At 47.9% G+C, this 19601-nt stretch overlaps 1 protein-coding gene across 1 annotated transcript in view; it reads right to left on the bottom strand.

Moving 5' to 3' along the window:
* The window catches only part of CYP46A1 (cytochrome P450 family 46 subfamily A member 1), a 35909-nt gene that overhangs the window by 5753 nt on the left and 10555 nt on the right, over positions 1-19601 (bottom strand). The window contains exons 4-10 of the mRNA XM_069465291.1: positions 17008-17081; positions 16458-16544; positions 13023-13161; positions 12141-12251; positions 3896-4046; positions 3646-3708; positions 1707-1779 (exon numbers count right to left, since the gene is read on the bottom strand). Of these exons, the coding sequence (XP_069321392.1) occupies positions 1707-1779; positions 3646-3708; positions 3896-4046; positions 12141-12251; positions 13023-13161; positions 16458-16544; positions 17008-17081 (698 nt within the window). The remainder of the gene's footprint in view (positions 1-1706; positions 1780-3645; positions 3709-3895; positions 4047-12140; positions 12252-13022; positions 13162-16457; positions 16545-17007; positions 17082-19601) is intronic.

The following is a 19601-nucleotide window of genomic DNA, read 5'->3' as shown; positions in this document are numbered from 1 at the left end:
ACGGGGGCTGTACTTACAATGCAAGGGGTTCTGACACACGCTACGAATGGAGGGACCTGGAGGACACTGTGCTGAGTGAAATAAGCCAGGCACAAAAAAGACAACTGCTGTGTGATCCCACTCACACGAGGTACCTAGAATAGACAAATGTACAAGGACAGCAGAGTGGTGGTTACCAGGGGCTGGGGAGGGACAATGAGGAGTTACTGTCAATGGGGTTGCAGTTCCAGTTAGGAAAGAGGAGAAAGTTCTGGAGATGGGCGGTGGTGACGGCTGCACAACAGTGTGAATGCACTAATGCCGCTGAACTGTATGCTTAAGTGTAACTAAAATACTGGCCCGGGCACAGTGGCTCACGCCTGTAATCCCAGCACTTTGGGTGTCCGATGCGGGAGGATCACTTGAGGCCAGGAGTTTGAGACCAGCCTGGGCAACAGAGCAAGACCCCGTCTCTACAAAAACTTTGAAAATTGGCCAGGTGCGGTGACTTTTGCCTGTAGCCCCAGCCACTCGGGAGGCTGAGGCAGGAGGATGGTGTGAGCCCGGGGATTGGAGGTTGCAGTGAGCTATGATCACACCACTGCACTCCAGCCTGGGAGACAGAGCAAGAGCCTGTCTCTAGAAAAAAACAAAAGATAATTAAAATACTAAATTTTATGTTATGTATATTTTACCACGATGAAAAAAGAGTGGAAGAGGTTATGATGATGTGGGGTGGTGCTGCGATAGGGTTCACGGTGAACACAAACCGGTTAGACAAGCAGGTGATGAGAAACACACTAAAGCTACACGTGCACAGACTAAAAGATGCCGTATTAACCATAGACAGTAGTTAATAGTAAAGTGCCTCCGGGTGGGTGGGGTGCCCTGGGTGGGTTTATTATTATTATTAAACTTTTCTGATTTTTCCAAAATTTTTATAGAAAGTATATATTACTATTTTATTTATTTTTAAACCCAATAAACTACTTTATACTTTCACATAATCTTTCGTTTCTGCCCTTGTATGCTGGTGATGACTAACAATTGTCATCGAAGGCTTGTCCTCACCTCCCCGGAGCGCCCACCCTGAGCTTGTGGCGCCGAGAGCTTTCACACGTGGTTCAGTCAGTCTACGCGACAGTCCGGGAGGGAGCCTGCTTGTATTTAAGGAAACCAACGGCCCAGCTCAAATGCCATCTCCCCAGGGACGCCCTTCCTTGTCTTGCCAACTGAGGACAAGCGCTCCCTCAGCACTTTGCTTGGAATTCTGTCCCGTCCTCACTGCCAGCCCCAGCCAGTCGCCGGGTGTGCTGCGAGGAGGAAAGGAGCCAGGCCCTGCCCTGCTGGGGCTTCTGGTCTCAAGGCTGCAACAGACTCAACGCAAACAGTCCCGGGAGAAAACACGTTCGAGAGCTGGAGGAGGGTAGCGGGGGAGAACACAGGGTGGCTGCTTCAGGATCCAAGAAGGCTTTTCTGGAGAAGGCGGGGAGGAGGAGGAAGAGGAGGAAGAGCAAGAGGAGGAGGAGGAGGGGGAGTGGGGCGAGGGAGGCATGTTCCCGAGGAGAAAGGCTTCCAGAAGCAGGAACAGCCCATGCAAAGGCCTTGGGGTGAAGGGAAGCAGGGCACATTGGAGGGGACTCAGCCCCGGGAGGTGGGGGCAGGTGGCCCTCAGGAACAAAACGTCAGCCAAACTCCTTTGCCAACCCTGAGGGCAGCCCCCATACCTTGCCACGATCTCTGGCTGGCGAGACAGCTCCATCACCGTGAACGCCAAGTGGTTGGCAGATGTCTCGTGACCTGCGGGAAGGGAGGACAGTAGCTGGTCCACGTGGGGCTCCGGGAGCCGCCGCCCCTGCGGGCCCTGCCTTGGAGCCCCAAGGCCAAGACGTGAAGGAGACAGTGCGTCTGCCTCCACGTCCCCTGCGCCAGCCAGTGTGGTCAAGTGCATGGTGTTTGTCCCCTGCATCCGGCTGTCATGCTCTAAAAGCCCCTTTCTTCACTATCTTTTGGGCCTCACCTGGCCTGGTGGGGTGTTGTCATTTTGCAGAAGAAAACACTGAGGCCACATGGCAGGGAAAGCAGAGCCGGGACTCAACCCAAAGCCTGTGAGCCCGGGGCTGCCTGCCTCCCTCCCAGGCTGCGGGCGCCTGCCCACAGCCCCCCACAGCCCCCCACAGCCCCGGGTCTGACAAGGTGGCTTCCCAGTGGGAGGCCAGGGCATCGTTTCAGGAGGGCCCATTTGAGTTCTGGCAGGATCTGGCGAAGCTGTTAGAGACAAAACCCTCCAAGGTGGCCTGGGAGGGAAGAGTCTTGAGTTGCATGAATTTACGGTAAAGGAGTAGGCGGTTTAGCAGGTGGCAACTATTCAGGCCAGCGCCCAGGGGGTCAGGGTGCTCTGCTTGGAGGTGTGCGGAGGGGCTGCACCTCACAGCAAGGAAGTGCTGGGAAGGGAGCCCCAGCTGCCCCCAGGGCTGGAAGGTGGGGGCCAGTGTCACAGCCAGGATGGCCAGGAGGGGAGTGGGTGGGGAAAGAGGGCAGCCCCGGCCCTGCTCTGCACTGTGAGCTGCTACCCTAGCAGGACGCTTCCCTCTCAGGCCTCAGTTTCCTCACAGGCAAAGGGAGGGAGAGATGCAACCCGCCCTCCCCTCCCCCGCCCCCCGTAGCAGCTGGCACAGGGCTCGGGGATGGGCTGTGAGGACATGAGGCAGATTATAAAATCCTCTTTGGGAGGCTGGGTGGAAGCTTGCAGAGCACCGCAAGGCCCCCATTTTACTGATGGGTAGACTGAAGCCGTGTCTGTCCGGGACCTGGGTTCAAGGCTGCAGGAATGAAGGCTGGCCGGTCGTTCTGTGGCTACTTTCTACCCCTCGCAGGGAACGGAGCCCTGCAGCCCCGCCCCAGCGCCGGCCATTTCCGAGTCTCCCACCTGGCGGGCCTTCTCCACACCACACCTGCAGACTGCCTGTCTCTGTCTACCTCCACCACTAGACTGTGGACTGTCCCTCGTCTCATTCCCCTCCGTCTCCCCAGTGCCTGTTCTTCATCCACGTGTTCACTCATGTCACCCGGTCTTTAGGGGCACCTACGCAAGGCCCTGGGAATACACAGCGAGCAAAGCACCGGACCCTCCGCTCACCAAGCGCGCAATCCGGCAGGGACTCAGACCTCCTCGGATTGCCACAAACAAACATGCAGCTTAGCACTGTGAGACCTGTGGGCAGGGGCCCTTTGGGGGCCGGGGCCAGCTTCCGGCTGAGGGCCTGGGACCACCGGGGGTCCCCAAGGAGGAAGCATCTGAGGGCTCGCTGGAGGCTGAGGAGGAGTTTTCTAGGTGATGAACGATGCTCAAGAAACACTTTGAGCAAATGGGCGGAGTTGCTTAGCACACCTTTTTGTGCCAGACTAACGAAGGCCTCCCACAAATCCCGAGTGCGGGGTCTGGGTTTGCACGGCTGGGCTCTCCTGAGCTGGAGGAGCCAGCTTCAATCACAGCCTGTCACCAGCTCTGAGGCCACCAACACAGCCCAGCCCCAGCCCCCCAGTCCTGCCTCGGAACTCTGCTCAGATGGCCCCAACAATCTCCCAGAGGCAGAGATTTGAGTGACCAGCGGTTCCCACACTCCTGCAAAGCTCGGAGCCCTTGTCATCGCTGAAGCTACAGACCAGCAATGAAGAAGGTGACGAAGTTGTCCAGCAGAATCTCGTCGTCCTGGGCCCCCTCTTCAGCTGAAAGACAAGGAGGGCCTCAGTTCCCAGCCATCTCTGCTCCCTCGCCCCGCAGCTCATGCAAGAACCAACCGCCCTTCCCCTCTCAAGCCAGACAGGGACAACGCGGTCAACGGAGCTCAGTGGCCTGACAGGAGCACCCCCTGCCCACCTGGCCCTCCCAAGCCCTGGGAGGGAGCCCACGCACCTTTGAGAATCTGTGTGAGGATGTCGGCAGGGACATCCTCGCCCCTCTTCAGGGCCTCCCGGCGGCGCTGGACCCAATCCTTGCCAACCTGGCGCAGAAAGCGGATGCTCTCCCGGATCTCACGGAGCTGCTTCCTCTTCCCCGGCATAAACTGAGCAAGAGATTCAGAGATGGTCGGCTGAACGCGTGCGTTTCCCTACCCCTCTGCCCGACTACCCCCAAATGACTTTAGAAACCCACAGCAGCACTGGCAAGCTGGGAGGTCAGAACAATGTAAGAAAATTCTAGAAAAGATAAAGTGACCAGGGAGACTAGATCAACATGGCAGACTGAGCCCAAGCATCAGCTTCCCGTTTGTGCACCAAATCCTTAGACGTGATGGGAAAGATGCCCTAAAACAGCCACGGAGCCCTGGGAGACGGAGGCAGTCAGGAGGGCACCCTAGGAGGAAAGCACGGCCAGAGGGAATGGAGCGGAATCTGCTGCCAAAAAAAAACCAAAATTGGGTGGCATTGGGGGCTGCAAGTTCAGAGGCTGAAGTCCCCGGGAATAGGAGGATGGCCCTGGGACGAACTCAAGTTCCATCTTTCCCTTCTTCACGCCTAGAACAAAGAGGACAGTGGGAGCTGCAGCAGCCACTATTTATCTGTCTACCTATCTATCTTAATTGATACATAATATTGTACATATTTATGGGGCACATGTTGATATTTTGATACATGAATATGATGTGTAATGATCCAATCAGAGTACTTATTAATAGGATCCCCATCACCTCAAACATTTATCATTTCTTTGTGTCGGGAACATTTCAGATCTTCTCTGCTAGCTATTTTGAAATATACAAGAAATTGTCGTTAACTGTAGTCACCCCACTATGCTATCAAACACTAGAACTTATTCCTTCTATATAACTGTATGTTCGTACCCACTAACCAACCTCTCTTCATCCCCCTGCCGCCCTTCCCAGCCTGTGGTAACCATCATTCTACGCTCCACTTCGCTGAGATCAACATTTTTAGTGCCCACATATGAGTGAGAACGTGCAATGTTTGCCTTTTCGTGCCTGTCTTTTTTCACTTAGCACAATGACCTCCAGTTCCATCCATGTTGCTGTAAATGACAGGGTTTCATTTTTTTCTGTGGCTGAATAGTATTCCATTGTGTATACACATTTTCTTTATCCGTGCATCCATTGATGGGCACTTAGATTGATGCCATGTCTTGGCTACAGTAAACATGCGGGTACAGGTATCCTTTGGTATATTGATTCCCAGTAGTGGAATTTCTGGATCTTATGGTAGTTCTATTTTCAGTTTGTTGAGAAGCCCCCACATTGTTTTCCATGATGGCTGTAATAATTTACATTTCCACCAACAATGTATAAGAGTTCCCTTTTCTTGGAAGCCTTGTCAGCATCTGTTACTTTTTGTCTTTTTAATAGTAGCCATTCTAGCAGGGGTAAAATGATACCTCATTGTGGTTTTGATTTGCATTTCCCCAATGATTAGTGATGTGGAGCATTTTTTCACATACATGTCGTCCATTTGTATGTCTTTTGAGGAATGTCTATTCAGACCATTTGCCCACATTTTGATAGGATTTTTTTTTTGGGGGGGGGGTTAGCTGTTGAGTTGTTTGTCCTCCTTGCATATGCTGGATATCAGTCTGTTGTGAGATGAAGAATCTGCAAATATTTCCCCTTGTTCAACAGGTTGTCTCTTCACTCTGCTGATTGTTTCCTTCACTGTGCAGAAGCTTTTTAGTTTAATACAGTCCCATTTGTCTATTTTTGGGTTTTTTTGCCTGTGCTTTTGAGGTCTTACCCTTAAAATCTTTGCCTAGACCAGTGTCCTGGAGCATTTCCCATATGTTTTCTTCTAGTAGTTTTATAATTTCAGGTCTTACATTTAAGTCTTTAATCCATTTTGAGCTGATTTTTGTATGTGGTGAGACATAGGGGTCCGGTTTCATTCTTTTGTAGATGGACATCCAGTTTTCCCAGGATCGTTTTCTGGAGAGACTGTCCTTTCTCCAGTGTATGTTCTTGGCACCTTTATCCAAAATCAGTTGGCTGTAAATATGTAGATGTATTTCTGGGTTCTTTATTCTGTTCCACTGGTCTATGTCTGTTTTTATACCAACACTATGCTATAGATTTATAGTATATTTAGAAGTCATGTAATGTGATGCCTCTAGTTTTGTTCTTTTTGTTCAGGATTGCTTTGGCTGTTTAGGCTCTTCTGTGGTTTCATACAAATTTTTGGATTGTTTTTTCTATTTCTGTAGAGAATGTCATTGGTATCTTGATAGGGATTGCATTGAATCTGCAGATTGCTTTGGGTAGTATGATCATTTAAACAATATTAATTCTGATCCACGAGCACGTGATGTCTTTCCATTCATTTGTATCCTCTGCAATTTCTTTTGTCAGTGTTTCATAATTTTCCTTGTAGAGATCTTGCTACTCTTTGGTAAAATTTATTCCAAGATATTTTTTTTAGAGCAATTGTAAATAGGATTGGCTTTCTTGATTTTGTTTTCAGCTACTTAGTTCTTGTTGTATAGAATTGTTATTGATTGTTGTATGTTTATTTTGTACCCTACAACTTTATTGAATTTGTTCATCAGTTCTAAGAGTTTTTGGGTGGAGTTTTTAGGCTTTTCTATACATAAGATCATGTCATCTGGGAAGAGGGTAATTTGACTTCCTCTCTTCCGATTTGGATGCCTTTTATTTCTTTCTCTTTCCTGATTGCTCTGGCTAGGACTCCTAGTATTATGTTGAAAAAGACTGGTGGAGTGGGCATCCTTATCTTGCTCCAGTTCTTAGAAGAAAGGCTTTCAGCTTTTACCCATTCAGTGTGATGTTAGCTGGGGGTTTGTCATATATGGCTTTATTATGTTGAGGTATGTTCCTTCTATGCCTAAATTGTTAAGAGTTTTTATCATGAATGGATGTTAAATTTTATCAAAATACTTTTTCTGCATGTATTGAGATGATCAAATGGTTTTTGTCCTTCATTCTCTCAAAGTGATGTATCACATTTATTGACTTGTGGATATTAAACCGTCCTGGCATCCCTGAAATAAGTCCCACTTGATCATGGTGAATTATCTTTTTGATGTGTTGTTGGATTATGTTTGCTAGTACTTTGTTGAGGATTTTTGCATCTATTTTCACAAGAAATATTGGCCTGTCATTTTCTTTTTTGTTGTGTCCTTATCTTATTTTGGTACTAGGGTAATGCTGGCTTTGTAGAATGGGTTAGGAAGAATTCCTTCCTCTTCAATTTTTTGAGATAGTTGAAAAGAATCGGTGTTCTCCTTTATAAGTTTGATAGAATTCACCAGCTAAGCCATCCAGTCCTGGGCTTTTCTTTGTTGGGAGACATTTTATTACTGATTCAATGTCATTACTCATTATTGATCTCTTTCGGTTTCTATTTCTTCCTGGTTCAATCTTGGTAGGTCGTATGTGCCCAGAAATTTCTCTAGTTCTTCAAACTTTTCTAATTTATTAGCATATAGTTGTTTATAATAGATCTAAAGATCCTTTGTATTTCGGTGGTATCAGTTGTAATGTCTCCTTTTTCACTTCTGATTTTTTAAATTTGGGTCTTCTCTTTTTCTTGGTTATTCTAGCAGTTTATCAATTTTATCTTTTCAAAAAGCCAACTTTTCATTGATCCTTTGTACTTTCTTTTAGTCTCTATTTCATTTGGTTCTGCTGTGATCTTTATTATTTCTTTCTTTCTATTAATTTGGGGTTTGGTTTGTTCTTGCTTTTCTGGTTCTTTGAGGTGCACTGCTAGGTCATTTATTTGAAATCACTTACTTTTTTGATGTAGGCATTTATTGCTGTAAACACTCCTCTTAGCACTGCTTTGTATCCCACAGGTTTTGGTATGTGGTGTTTCCCTTGAAAGCAAGGGGTTAATTTGATCAGGTCTGCCTGCCCTGCTTGCTTTTTGTCAATTGCTTTTCTTTTTCCTTTTTCTCTGAAGCTGGAGCCTGCCATAGCTGAAGGCCACACCGCTGAACACTGAAACTTAACCGTCACTGGCTACTTTATAGAGAACATTCATAAGTCACCGTGGTGATGGTTGCTTCAGTTGTTTTTTGGGAACTTGAGCCAGCTCCTGTCCACCTCAAACCAGTTGAAACCACTAACCCTTCAACTGGGCCTGCACAAGTGCCCAAGAGATAATCTTTTCACATCAGAAGGCCAAAAACTCTACCCTCAGATCATGTTTATGCCCTCATTTTCTGTACATACGTCCTGTGAAATGCTATGAACCCTGACTACACTTGCATAGGGTAAACCTGTTACTTCAATTTTCCCCTCTGCCAATTGCCTTTCCCCATACCTCAGACCACCCTACTTCCCCAACCCATAAATATCCCAAACCTTTATCTTCCAGGAGGTGAATTTGAGAGCTGTTCTCCCCTCTCCTCATTTTTCAGCCTTAAGATTGAATATTTTTATTTGTTTGTTTAGTTTTGGGGCGGGGGGGGCTGTTTGTTTGTTTTTGAGACAGGGTCTTGCTCTGTTGTCCAGGCTAGAGTGCAGTGGCATCAGCATAGCTCACTGCAACCTCCGACTCCTGGACTCAACCGATCCTCTTGCCGGCGCCGCCTCAGTAGCTGAAACTACAGGTACATGCCACCATGCCTGGCTGATAAATCTTCTCTTTTGCAAAACCCATGTCACAGTGATTGACTTATTGCACACAGGCAGAATAGACCTGGACCTCGTTGGTGACACTATTTTTATTTGTTTCAAGAAATTTTTTTATTTCCTTCTTTATTTCTTCGTTGACACAATGGTTGTTCGGGAACATGTTTAATTTCCATGTATTTATACAGTTTCCAAAGTTCTCTTGCTATTGATTTCTAATTTTATTCCATTGTGGTCTGAGAAACACTTGATATGATTTCAATTTTTAAAAACTTATTGAGACTTGTTTGTGGCCTAACATATGGTCTATCCTGGAGAATGTTCTATGCGCTGATAAGGAGAATATATATTCTTCAGCTGTTGGATGCAATGTTCTATAAATGTCTGTTAGGTCCATTTGGTCTAAATTGCAATTTAAATCCAATGTTTCTTTGTTGATTTTCTGTCCAGATGATCTATCTAATGCTGAGAGTGGCTGTTAAAGTCCCTATTATCGTACTGAAGTCTACTTCTTTAGATCCAATAATATTTGCCCTATATATCTGGCTGCTCCAGTATTGGGTACATATATTTTTAGAATTATTTTATCTTCTTGCTTATTTCTTCTTTTGTTATTACATAATGACCATCTTTGTCTCTTTTTACAGTTTTTTACTTAGAGTCTGTTTTACCTGATATAGTAATAGCTACTCCTGCTTGCTTCTGCTTTCTGTTTGCATGGAATATTTTTTTCCATCCCTTCACTTTCAGTCTATATGTGTCTTTACAGGTGAAGTGAGTTTCTTGTAGGGAGCATAGAGTTGGGTCATTTTTTTAAATCCATTCAGCCAGTCTATATCTTTTATATGGGGAAATATATTGTTTACATTCAAGGTTATTATTGATAGATACGGACTTATTCCAGTCATTTTGTTCATTGTTTTCTGGTTGTTTTTGTATATCTTTGTTCCTTTATTCTTCTCTTATTGTTTATTATTGCAGTTTGGTGGTTTTCTATAATGGTAAAGGCTCAAATGGTGAAGACTCAAATGCTAAACGTTTGAGTCTTTTCTCTTTGTCATTTGTGTATCTACTCTATCAATGAATTTTATACTTCTGTATGTTTTCATGATGCTAGATATCATCCTCTCACTTCTAGATATAGGACTTCCTTAAGAATTTCTTGTGGGGCCAGTCTTGTGGTGATGAATTCCCTCAGTTTTTGCTTGAAGGATAGATTTGCTGGGTATAGTATTCTTGTCGGCCAGGTTTTTTTTTTTTTTTCTTTCAGCACATTGAATATATCATATCATTCTCTTCTGGCCTATGAGATTTCTGTTGAGAAATACGCTCTTACATTAATGAAGATTCCCTTACATGTGACTTGATGTGGGTTTTTTCCCCTTGTTTTTAAAATTCTCTCTTTGTCTTTGACTTTTGACAGTTTGACTATAAAATGCATTGGAGAAGACTTTTTTGGGTTAAAAATATTTGGGGATCTTTGGGCTTCCTATATCTGGATGACTATATCTCTTGCAAGACTTGAAAAGTTTTTCAGCTATTATTTCATTAAATAGGTTTGCTATGCCTTTGCCTGTCTCTTTTCCTTGTGAAACATGGAGAATTTGAATATTTGGTCACTTTATGGTACCCCATATGTCACACAGGTTTTCTTGATTCTTTGTTTCTTTTTTCTTTTTTTTTTTTTTTTTATCTGATTGGGTTATTTCAAAAGACCTGCTTTCAAGTTCAGAAATCCTTTCTTCTACTTGATCTAGTCTATTGTTGAAACTCTCAACTGTATTTTTTATTTCTTTCATAGAATTCTTCAGTTTCAGGATTTCTGTTTAGTTCTTTTTTATGATATCCATCTTTTTGTTGAATTTCTCATTCAGATCATGAATTGTTTTCCTGGTTTTTTATATTGTTCATCCATGTTCTCTCTTATCTCACTGAGATTCTTTAATATCATTTTTTCAGGTATTTCATAAATCTCCTTTTCTTTGTGATCTGTTACCAGAGAGTTGTTGTGTTCTTTGGGAGGCAACATATTTCCTTGCTTTGTCATGTTTCTTGTATCCTTATGTTGATATCTACTCATCTAGTGTACCAGTCGCTTCTTCCCATTTTCTAGATTGACTTTCACAGGGAAAGACCTTTTTCTATAGATGTGTGTATATTATTGAGTAAGTAAGGAGCTTTGGCTTTGATTCTGGGTGGGGGCAGAAGTGTAGTCTTCATCTGATTTCTTCAGCTGTAATCAGCATCGGTGGTCTCTGTGAGTTCTTCAGTGGTCTAAACTGCAGCTGTTAGTGAAGGCTGTGGCCAGAATTTGCTGGAGATGGGGACACCAGGTGGGTCAGTCCTCAGGCACGAGTGGTGGCAGCAGTGGGCAGGGTGGGCCTGTCTTCAGGCTCTCATATAGCATGCACAGACACCGGCAGCAGTGGGCAAGGAGAATCTGTTCTCAGGGCCCCGCAATATTGTACACAGGTGTCAGCTGCAGTGGGCAGGGTGGGTCATTCCCCAGACCTCTAGATGGCATGCTTGGGCACAGGAGGTGGTGGCAGAGAGATGAGTGGGCTTTTTCTTAGGACCCTGGATGGTGCATACATGCACCAGCAACAGTGAGTATGGCAGATCAATCTTCAGGCCCCCAACAGTGTGCATGGGTGTCAGCAGCCAAGGCGGGTTGATCCCCAGGCCCCCAGATGACACATGTGAGCACCAGTGACAGGTGGGGTATGCCTGTCCTCAGGCCTCCCAATAGTATGTGAGGGCATCAGTGGTGTTGGGCAGGGATGGGTCAATCTTCAGGTCCCCTGAGGGTGTGTACAGGCTCCAGCAGTGACACACAAGGCAGGGGGGTCCCCAGGCCTGCATATGGAGCACGCAGGCACTGGTGCCACTGGGTAGGGCAGGGATCTCCCTAGGCCCAATGGTATGTGTAGGTTCTCACAGTGGTGGGCATGGCAGATTAATCCCCAGGCCCCTGGACAGTGCAAATGGACATCAGTGGCAGTGGGCAGGGTGTGCCTCTTACAGTATCCATCCTATGACAATGAGATGATGGGCCGAGGACAGTGGAGAGAAAGACATAAGGATCCAGGAATAATCTGACATTGTGGAGCCATCATAGCCACCCCAGATTGCCAGCTTTGGGGATCTTTTTACATGAGAGAAAGATTAACTCCTAATTTACTTTATGCCACTTTGATTTTTAGCCTCTACTTTAGGCGATGCATGCAAGTCCTGATTCAGAATTTTATTATATTTCAGAATAGCTAGAAGTTTTCAAATGTTCCCAACATAAAGCAATGATAGATGTTTCAGGTGAATCATGTCCCAATTACCGTGATTTGATCATTATATGTTATATGCTTGCATCAAAATATAACATGTACTCCATGAATATGTACAATTATTATGTAACATAAAAAATTTTAAAAAAATAAAAAAAGAAGTCATTTCAGACATACCAGAACTCAAAATCGATTCTGAACAACATCACTGAAGGAGGCGCTTCAGCAAATGAGGACAACACAGCTATGGGGCTAGTCACCAGAAGGGGTGCTAGGGCGGTACCTTTGCCAGAGTGTTGCGGGATGCGGTGATACCCTCCAACATCAGCTTCACTGCCTGGGACAGAGGCTTCTGGGCACCCAGCAGCATGCTAGTCTCCATTCCGAAAGCTGCCTGGGGGAGAGAGAAGGGCCAGGTCATAACTGGGGTAGGAAGACAACAGACCCAGGGCAGACCTGGCACATTCAGCTGGAGACCCAGGCCCTGGACTAAGGGTTTACGTGCATCACATCAAATTCTCACAACAATCCATGACAATCCAACTCCCATGGCATGTTGAGAGGATTAAGTAGCTCATAGTACCTGCTCAACAAACCTTGGTTTCCTTCCTTGACAAGATGCATTTCCCTAAAATGCAACTTTATTTAGGTGTTCATTCTACACCCAGCTTCACAGTGAATTGTTGCAATAACAATGATAATGATGACTCCATTCACTGTCCCCACCTTTATATGGGGCTGTCTGACCTACCTTCACATGGGGTTTGGGGTTATCTGGGCCACTGCTGAGGCTCCTGGGGTGAGAGCCAAGACATACCCAGGGGAGGTGCAGAGGGAAGGCAGGCTTTGGGGCTGAGAGTCAGGCAGACCTGAGATCGAATCTTGCTTCTGCCACGGACCGGTTACACTAGGCCCTACACCTCTCAGTGTCCATTTCTAGAGCATGAGTTAGTAGCCTCGATCTGATGCTAGGTTGCTTTGAATATTCAAGGAGACAAAATATATGAAAGACATGTGAAGCGCAGAGAAGAGGCTACTGATACACTGGAGGAGCAGGAGGGAGGGGAGGCAGGGAGGAAAGGGAAGGGGAAGGGAAGAGGAAAAGGAGAAGACCCTCTGCCCCATGTGGCCCTCCTGGACCCGGCACCCAGCCATCACCCATCACCTTGGCCAGGATGTCTATGGTGGTGTAGGTCAGCATGTCCTGCATGGACACTGGGGTCTGCCCATCCGCCTTGGCTTCTAGAATCTCCACCAGCTGCTCGGCCTTCTCGTTGAACGTTTCCATCAAGCTAACCAAGGAGCTGGAGAAACAGCACAGGCATCAACGGCCACCAAGACCAGCCCAGGCCAGTGGGCTGCCGTGTGCAAAGGCAGGTGGCCCCCCCAGCCTTTCTGGCCTCCCCTCAAGGCCCAGATTGCAGGTGAGGGTTGCAGTAACTAGATTCATCATTCCCCTCCACTCAGGATGAAGGCTATCCCTTTGCCCTTGTCTTCACAGTTCCACGGGTCTGCCACTGTGGCCTCTCAATGCCGACATCACAGGGACATGGCAGTATAGAAGCTCTGGGGCCTCCTAGAGTGCACAATGGGGTTACCTCGGTTCCCCTCCTATCCCTCTGCTCACACTGCCCACTCTCCTTACCTGCCCTGCTCAGGTGACCACTTGCGGCATTGTGTTTTTACATTTCACTTCCTGTCCTTGAACAATCATAGTGCCCAATTCTATGGGAAATGAGTCCTCAGATGCCATCTGCAGCCCAGAGCTCCCAACGCAGAGGGCTCCCTGACCTGGGACAGCTCATCTCCCAGGCATAGAGCTTAGAAAGAGATATGGAAGGATGCGCTCCCAACTCACAAAAACGGCAACCCCAAGAGAGCCGGAAGAGAAGATACTGCCAATTTGTACATTACAAATTTCTGAATTTTACTAAGACAAAGGGTTGCTTTTATAATTTAAAGACATTTTTAATATAATTTTAAAATATTAATCTGAGTAAAGGGTGCATGGGTACACTTTGTCCCATTCTTATTCTTGAATAAATTTGAAAATTTGAAATTATTTCCCAATAAAAAGGCTTTTAAAAGAGAAAATGGGAGAAGAGAAACAAAAAGAATAAATTTTTAACTAGGAAAGAAAATCAGCTCTTCATTGCCCATCTGGCTGCTGTGCCTGGCAGCAGTGAGCCTGAGGGCCACCACTCTGATCTGGTCAGTATGTTGTTGCTCCTAGGAGGGAGGTGAAAATCTTCACCTGGGCTTGGGAGACGGTCTGCCCCATGCTGACTTCCACCTGCTACAATGGTGTCTTAGCTCCTCCAAAGTACAACGTTCCTGCCCACCTCAGGGCTGCTGCATTCACATCCCCTCTGCCTGGAGCTCTCTTCCCTCCACCCTCCACGCCCCATGACTGTTACCACCTGAACGTCTCCCCTCTGCAGATGGACACCAGATGCCCCTTGTTTGGGCAACGTCTGTTGAGCCCCAGGTAGCCCCGATATTTGCCCTTGTAGCACCCGTGACTTGTTCTTCATATTTACATGGTTTGCAAGTATATATTTATTTGCAAGATTATTTTTAGTTGTCTTTTTGTTTATAAAAATCCCATTCAAGTTGACTCTTTGAATAACATGTGGCTGGTTATCATAACAATACTGAATCTCTGGCAGCTATTGTAGATACAGAATGCTGGGCTGGGGTGTCAGATGTACAGGAAAATCCCAACCCCTTGTCTTTTAAGGGAAAGGACTGGGACCAAGGTCTTCCCATAAGTAAAATCTAGAAAAGTAGAAACTAGCAATTTACTCTTGCAATTTTTTTTTAATTACATAATGGGTCAGGCATAGTGGCGCACACCTGTAATCCCAGCACTTTGGGAAGCCAAGGTGGGAGGATTGCTTAAGGCCAGAAGCTTGAGACTGGCCTAGGCAACATAGCAAGACCCCATCTCTACAAAAAATAAAAATTAGGCAAGGTGTGACTCACACCTGTAATCCCAGCACTTTGAGAGGCAGAGGTGGGAGGCTTGTTTGAAGTCAGAAGTTTGAAACCAGCCTGAGTAAGAGTGAGACCCTGTCGCTACAAAAAAATAGAAAAATTAGCCAGGCGTGGTGGCATGCACCTGTAGTCCCAGCTACTTGGGAGGCTGAGGCAGGAGGATCTCTTGAGCCCAGAAGTTCAAGGCTGCAGCGAGCTATGATGACACCACTGCACTCCAGCCTGGGTGACAGCGAGACCCTATCTCTGAAAGAAAACAAAATAGTGCACCAGAGGTTCCTGTTTTCTCTTCATTAGTGAATTAGGGTTCACAGGCTCGAGAATCCTTTCAGAAACACTTACAGGCATCTTCCAAAGCTGTTTCATACAACCTCGTAAACTTGGCATTTACAATAAAACAGTCATCTCTAAGATGACGCCTCGTGGTGAGATTAAAAAATAAAAACGTCTGGTGATAGTTGTGTAATGATGTAAAGGAACTTAAAACAACACTGCACACCTAAAAATGGTTAAGATGGTAAATTTTGTTATGTGTATCTTGCTAGAATTAAAAATTTTTTAAAAATAAAAATGTCTGTGAAAGCACTTAATAAACTGTGAAGTGCTGTTCAGACACAAGGTCCTAAGTGCCAGAGAGTGTTCGTCAAGACCATGACGTGATTATGTCATGACCGTGGGCCATCACCTGTTGGAATCTATGTCCACCGATAACCTCGAAGCTTCCTGGGGGCAGGGAGCACGTCGGCTGGGCTGTCCTTTGTAACCCTGGCCCTTGGCACGATAACTATTCCTTAACATTAAATAAATGCCTCCGTCCAGGCTACTCCTTCCCACTCTCACTTCTGGTAACTTTCAGTAAGGCCGAGACTATTCCAGTTCGTTGACCCACTAACGCATTCGCTGACTCTGTGAGCTTTCCCAGAGGGCTGTGGGGTGCCTGGCGCCGGCTCAGGAGTCAGGGACAGGGTGTGTCTTCTGCCCTCAGGGACCTGTGGTCTAGGGAGGAAGCCGGGCGTGAATGGAAGCTCTGCACTGGGTGTGACAGGAGCTGTGATGCCCACACGAACTTAGCCTCGGAAGGCAACATCTGAGCTAGGTATCAAAGGAGGGGCAGGAATTCCCCGGGGGGAGCACATTGAGGCAGAGGAAGGGCAGGTGCAGGGGCAGAGATGCCAGAAAGGGCACAGTGGTTTCCAGACAGGTAGGGACGAGGGGATGCAAAGGCTGGAGGGGTTTAGGAGAGGATCAGGGTGAGTGGGGCTGACCTTCCTCTCAGATGCTAGGGAGCCACTGAAGGCTGCAGAACAGGGGAGTGGCATGGTCGGATCTGAGTTTTAGCGAGATCCTTCCAGGCTGGTGAGGTGGGTGCATTGAGGGGGGAGACAGGAGGCAGGGAGGTCAGTGAGGGGGCTGCGTAGTGACCCTCAGAGGCTGGCAGGCCTCGCTCTCTTCCGACGACTCATGCCCTCTCTTTGCTCTCTCCCCTCAGCTGGGTGAGCCCCCGGCTGAAGACACCCCCTTCCCGAGGTCCACCTGTGCTGCAGCGGCCCGTGCCACCTCTGACCAGGCAGGACCCACCCCACCGGCCTCTGGCCACACTCACCTTCGGCTGAAGGCCAGATCCATGACTCTGCGCTGTTTGTGCCAACGCTCGTAGTTGCATTCGGACACCAAGCCCTGGCCGAACAGTCTGCAGGAGACAAATGCTCGATGAGAGAAAGTGGGTGAGGGAGGGGAGTGACGGCTCGGTGGGGACGGGCTGGCCTCTGGGATGCTGACATGGCTCTGGAGCCAACCGCGGTGGCAGCTGTGCTGCTATGAATGTACTGAATGCCACTGTGTTGTACTCTTTACAGGAGCTAATGTGGTGAATGTTATGTCAGTTTTATTACAATAAAAAAAACTAAAATAACAGGGCGATTGTGTTATCCAACCTGCGTGACCCCATATTCCCACCTGCCATCTGGAGCGGGAGGAGGAGGAGAAAAGTGCCAATGACAAGTGCAGGGCCACCATTTATGCGGTGCCTATTGTGTGCCTGGCAGTCAGGGCCCTGGGCTTTGAGGCCACACCCCAGTCTGGACCCCAGGGGCCCTGGCTCACAGCAGGGCTCTCCCGGCCTCCCACCCAGGCCTCCCACCTCGCCTCCTTACCTCTCACCAAACACCGTCTGGAGCGCGCGGTACATTTTGGAGTCCTTGTTGTACTTGGTTGACATCAGGAACTTCTAAATATTCCCCCCCCCAAAAAAAATCAGCATAAGCTCGTGCACCCATGAGAAGCTGCACAGGACTCTTCCGAGACATGCCCCAAATAATCACACCCGCCGAGGCCAGCGATGGTGGGAGCACTTCACGCACACAGTCTCGCGTCACCCTCAGCCACCTGACCGGGAAGCCCTGTGTTCAAGGAACGTTGGCGTGTGAGGGGAGGAAAGGGGGCACGGGGGCCAAAGCGACTCTCCCAGGGACGTGCAAGCGGAGAGTGCCCTGCAGTGGGCAGTCCCACGTTCAGGGCCCCGCCCCGGGCCACCTTCCAAAGCAGCAGGACAGGAGAAGGCACACGCGGCTCTGAAGCCTGACTGGGAAGGCGAGAAGCCCGGAGGACCCCAGCGGAGACACGCAGCACAGATGTGGTGTCGTTAGCACCAGCCCAGCCTCAGAGGGCAAGGAAGACTTCCCGGAGGAAGGGTCGACTTACTTCACCAAGAGCTGCATGACAACAACGGTAACATCAGCCAACTGCCCTCCAGACCGTGTTGCCAAGTGGCCACACTTGCGCTGTGGGGGCAGCTGGCTTCAATTTGGACCCAGGCTCCGTATCCCCACTCCCTCACTGGCTAACTCTAGGACCCTGGATGAGTTACTCACCTCCTCTGCCCCCCACTTTCTCATCTACAAGATGGGGATGAGAAGAGCTCCTGGCCGGTGGGTTTGCCGTGAGGAGTAAATCTGCTGTACGTGGGAAGGGCTGAGAACGGTGCGTGGCACGCGGCCGGTGCTCAATGAATGCCAGGTGCACAGACCCGCACGCGCCCACAGCTGCGGGTGCTATTTCTACGCTCATCTTACAAACAGATGGAGAAACTGAGATTTAACATTTGCCCGAGGTCACACACAGGGTGACGGGTGGGTCTAGGATCTGAATCTAGGCAATCTGCGGTGGGGACAGACGAGAGGGGGCCGGGACCCAGGGGAAGGAGCACGGGCCGCACCGTCCGCTCAGGCAGGCGTGCGTGGAGTGGGTGGGGCTGCAGGGCGGGGGCAGAGCCCTGCCCTCTGGGACGCTGCTTTGTCCCGTGGGCACTAGGAGGCTGGAAGGGGATTTCTCTACTATAAATCGGCCAGGGTGCCGGCAGCTTCTCTGAGTTTAGCTCCCAGGGGTCTAAGATGGATTTTTCAGCTGAAAGGAAGCCCCGGCAGTGGCTGACTTTGCATTCTAGCCATACTCCAGAGACCTCAACCCCCCCCAACACTGTCATTTTCACCCAAGTTCTGCCACTACCCTGCTCCCGCCAGGAGGAAACCAAGACAGCAGATGCCCGCTTCCCAGGCCCCTCTCAAACGCCCCTGAGTCGTCTGAGGTCTAAGTCAGCCCTTCAACTAAAGAGCCCCTACCACTGAGGCAGAGCAGCCTTGGCACAGGCTCTGACCAGGTGTCCCCACGGCCGGGTCCCCCATGGCCGCTGTCCAGGAGGTGGGAGTCCCGTGACGGCCCAGTGGGCTGAACTTCGATGCCCGCACTGACGGCTCACTGCTAGGGACTTGCCCTCCTGCCATAAACAATGAGAAAACTGGCAAAATGTACGAAATGTCTGTTTTCAGACACTGAACAACAGGCAGTGCAGGGTGTGAACCTCAGGAGAAGGAGACCCGAATACAGTCCCGCTGCGTTGCCAAGTTGGACAGAGACCAGTGTCTAGGCAGGCCAAGGGAGACTGGAATTCGCAGGACAGAGTACCAGAGAGGAGCCATGCATAGAAAGAGCTCCTATGCAAAACTCAGCATGCGGTCCCTCGATTCTTTGAATGAATACGAATCTGTGCACACGTAGGGTGAAACTCCACAGACTGGGCAGAAACTACGTCTGGGGAAATGAGACTTAGTGGGTAACTACAGGCTGAACAGTTCTCAGAGCTTACACAGGGCCAAGAATTATTCAAGTTCCCACTGGCCGGAACTGATGAACCTCAGATACAAGACCTTTAGCAGAGGCCCCAGAAGGGTCGCTCCTTAGTGGTGGGGCTAAACTAGCTCTGGAGCAAAAGTCTACACTAGACTCACCCTTATAAAAGCCTTAAAACAAGCCTGGAAAGGATCAAACTAATCAGCAAGTAACTTTATCATCTGTCAGAATGAAGTCCAATACCCTTTAAAGGAATAAAACAAAATCAGTGCTCAACAATGTAAAATTCACAGTGTCCAGTATCCAATAGAAAAATCACTAGACATGCCAAAAAGCAGCAAAGTATGACCCACAAGTAGGCCCAGAAATAAGGGACTGACAAATTAGCAGACAAGAACTTTAAAACACCTTTTACAAATATACAAATATGTTCAAGGAACCTGCACGGCCAAAAAATTCAAAGAATCCCGAGTAGAATTAACAGGAAGACAGTACACCAAGGCAGATCATAATCAAATTGCTGAGACCAGTGATAAAGAGAAAATATTAAAAGGAGACACAGATGAAGAGGTATAATATTATTTGAAGATAGATTGCTGTAAGTGAAAGATGATATTTACAA

Source organism: Eulemur rufifrons, chromosome 2 (assembly GCF_041146395.1).
Source record: "Eulemur rufifrons isolate Redbay chromosome 2, OSU_ERuf_1, whole genome shotgun sequence".
Lineage (NCBI taxonomy): Eukaryota > Metazoa > Chordata > Mammalia > Primates > Lemuridae > Eulemur > Eulemur rufifrons.
Note: the sequence above shows the minus strand (reverse complement) of the source record. Positions and strands in the feature narration are given on the sequence as shown.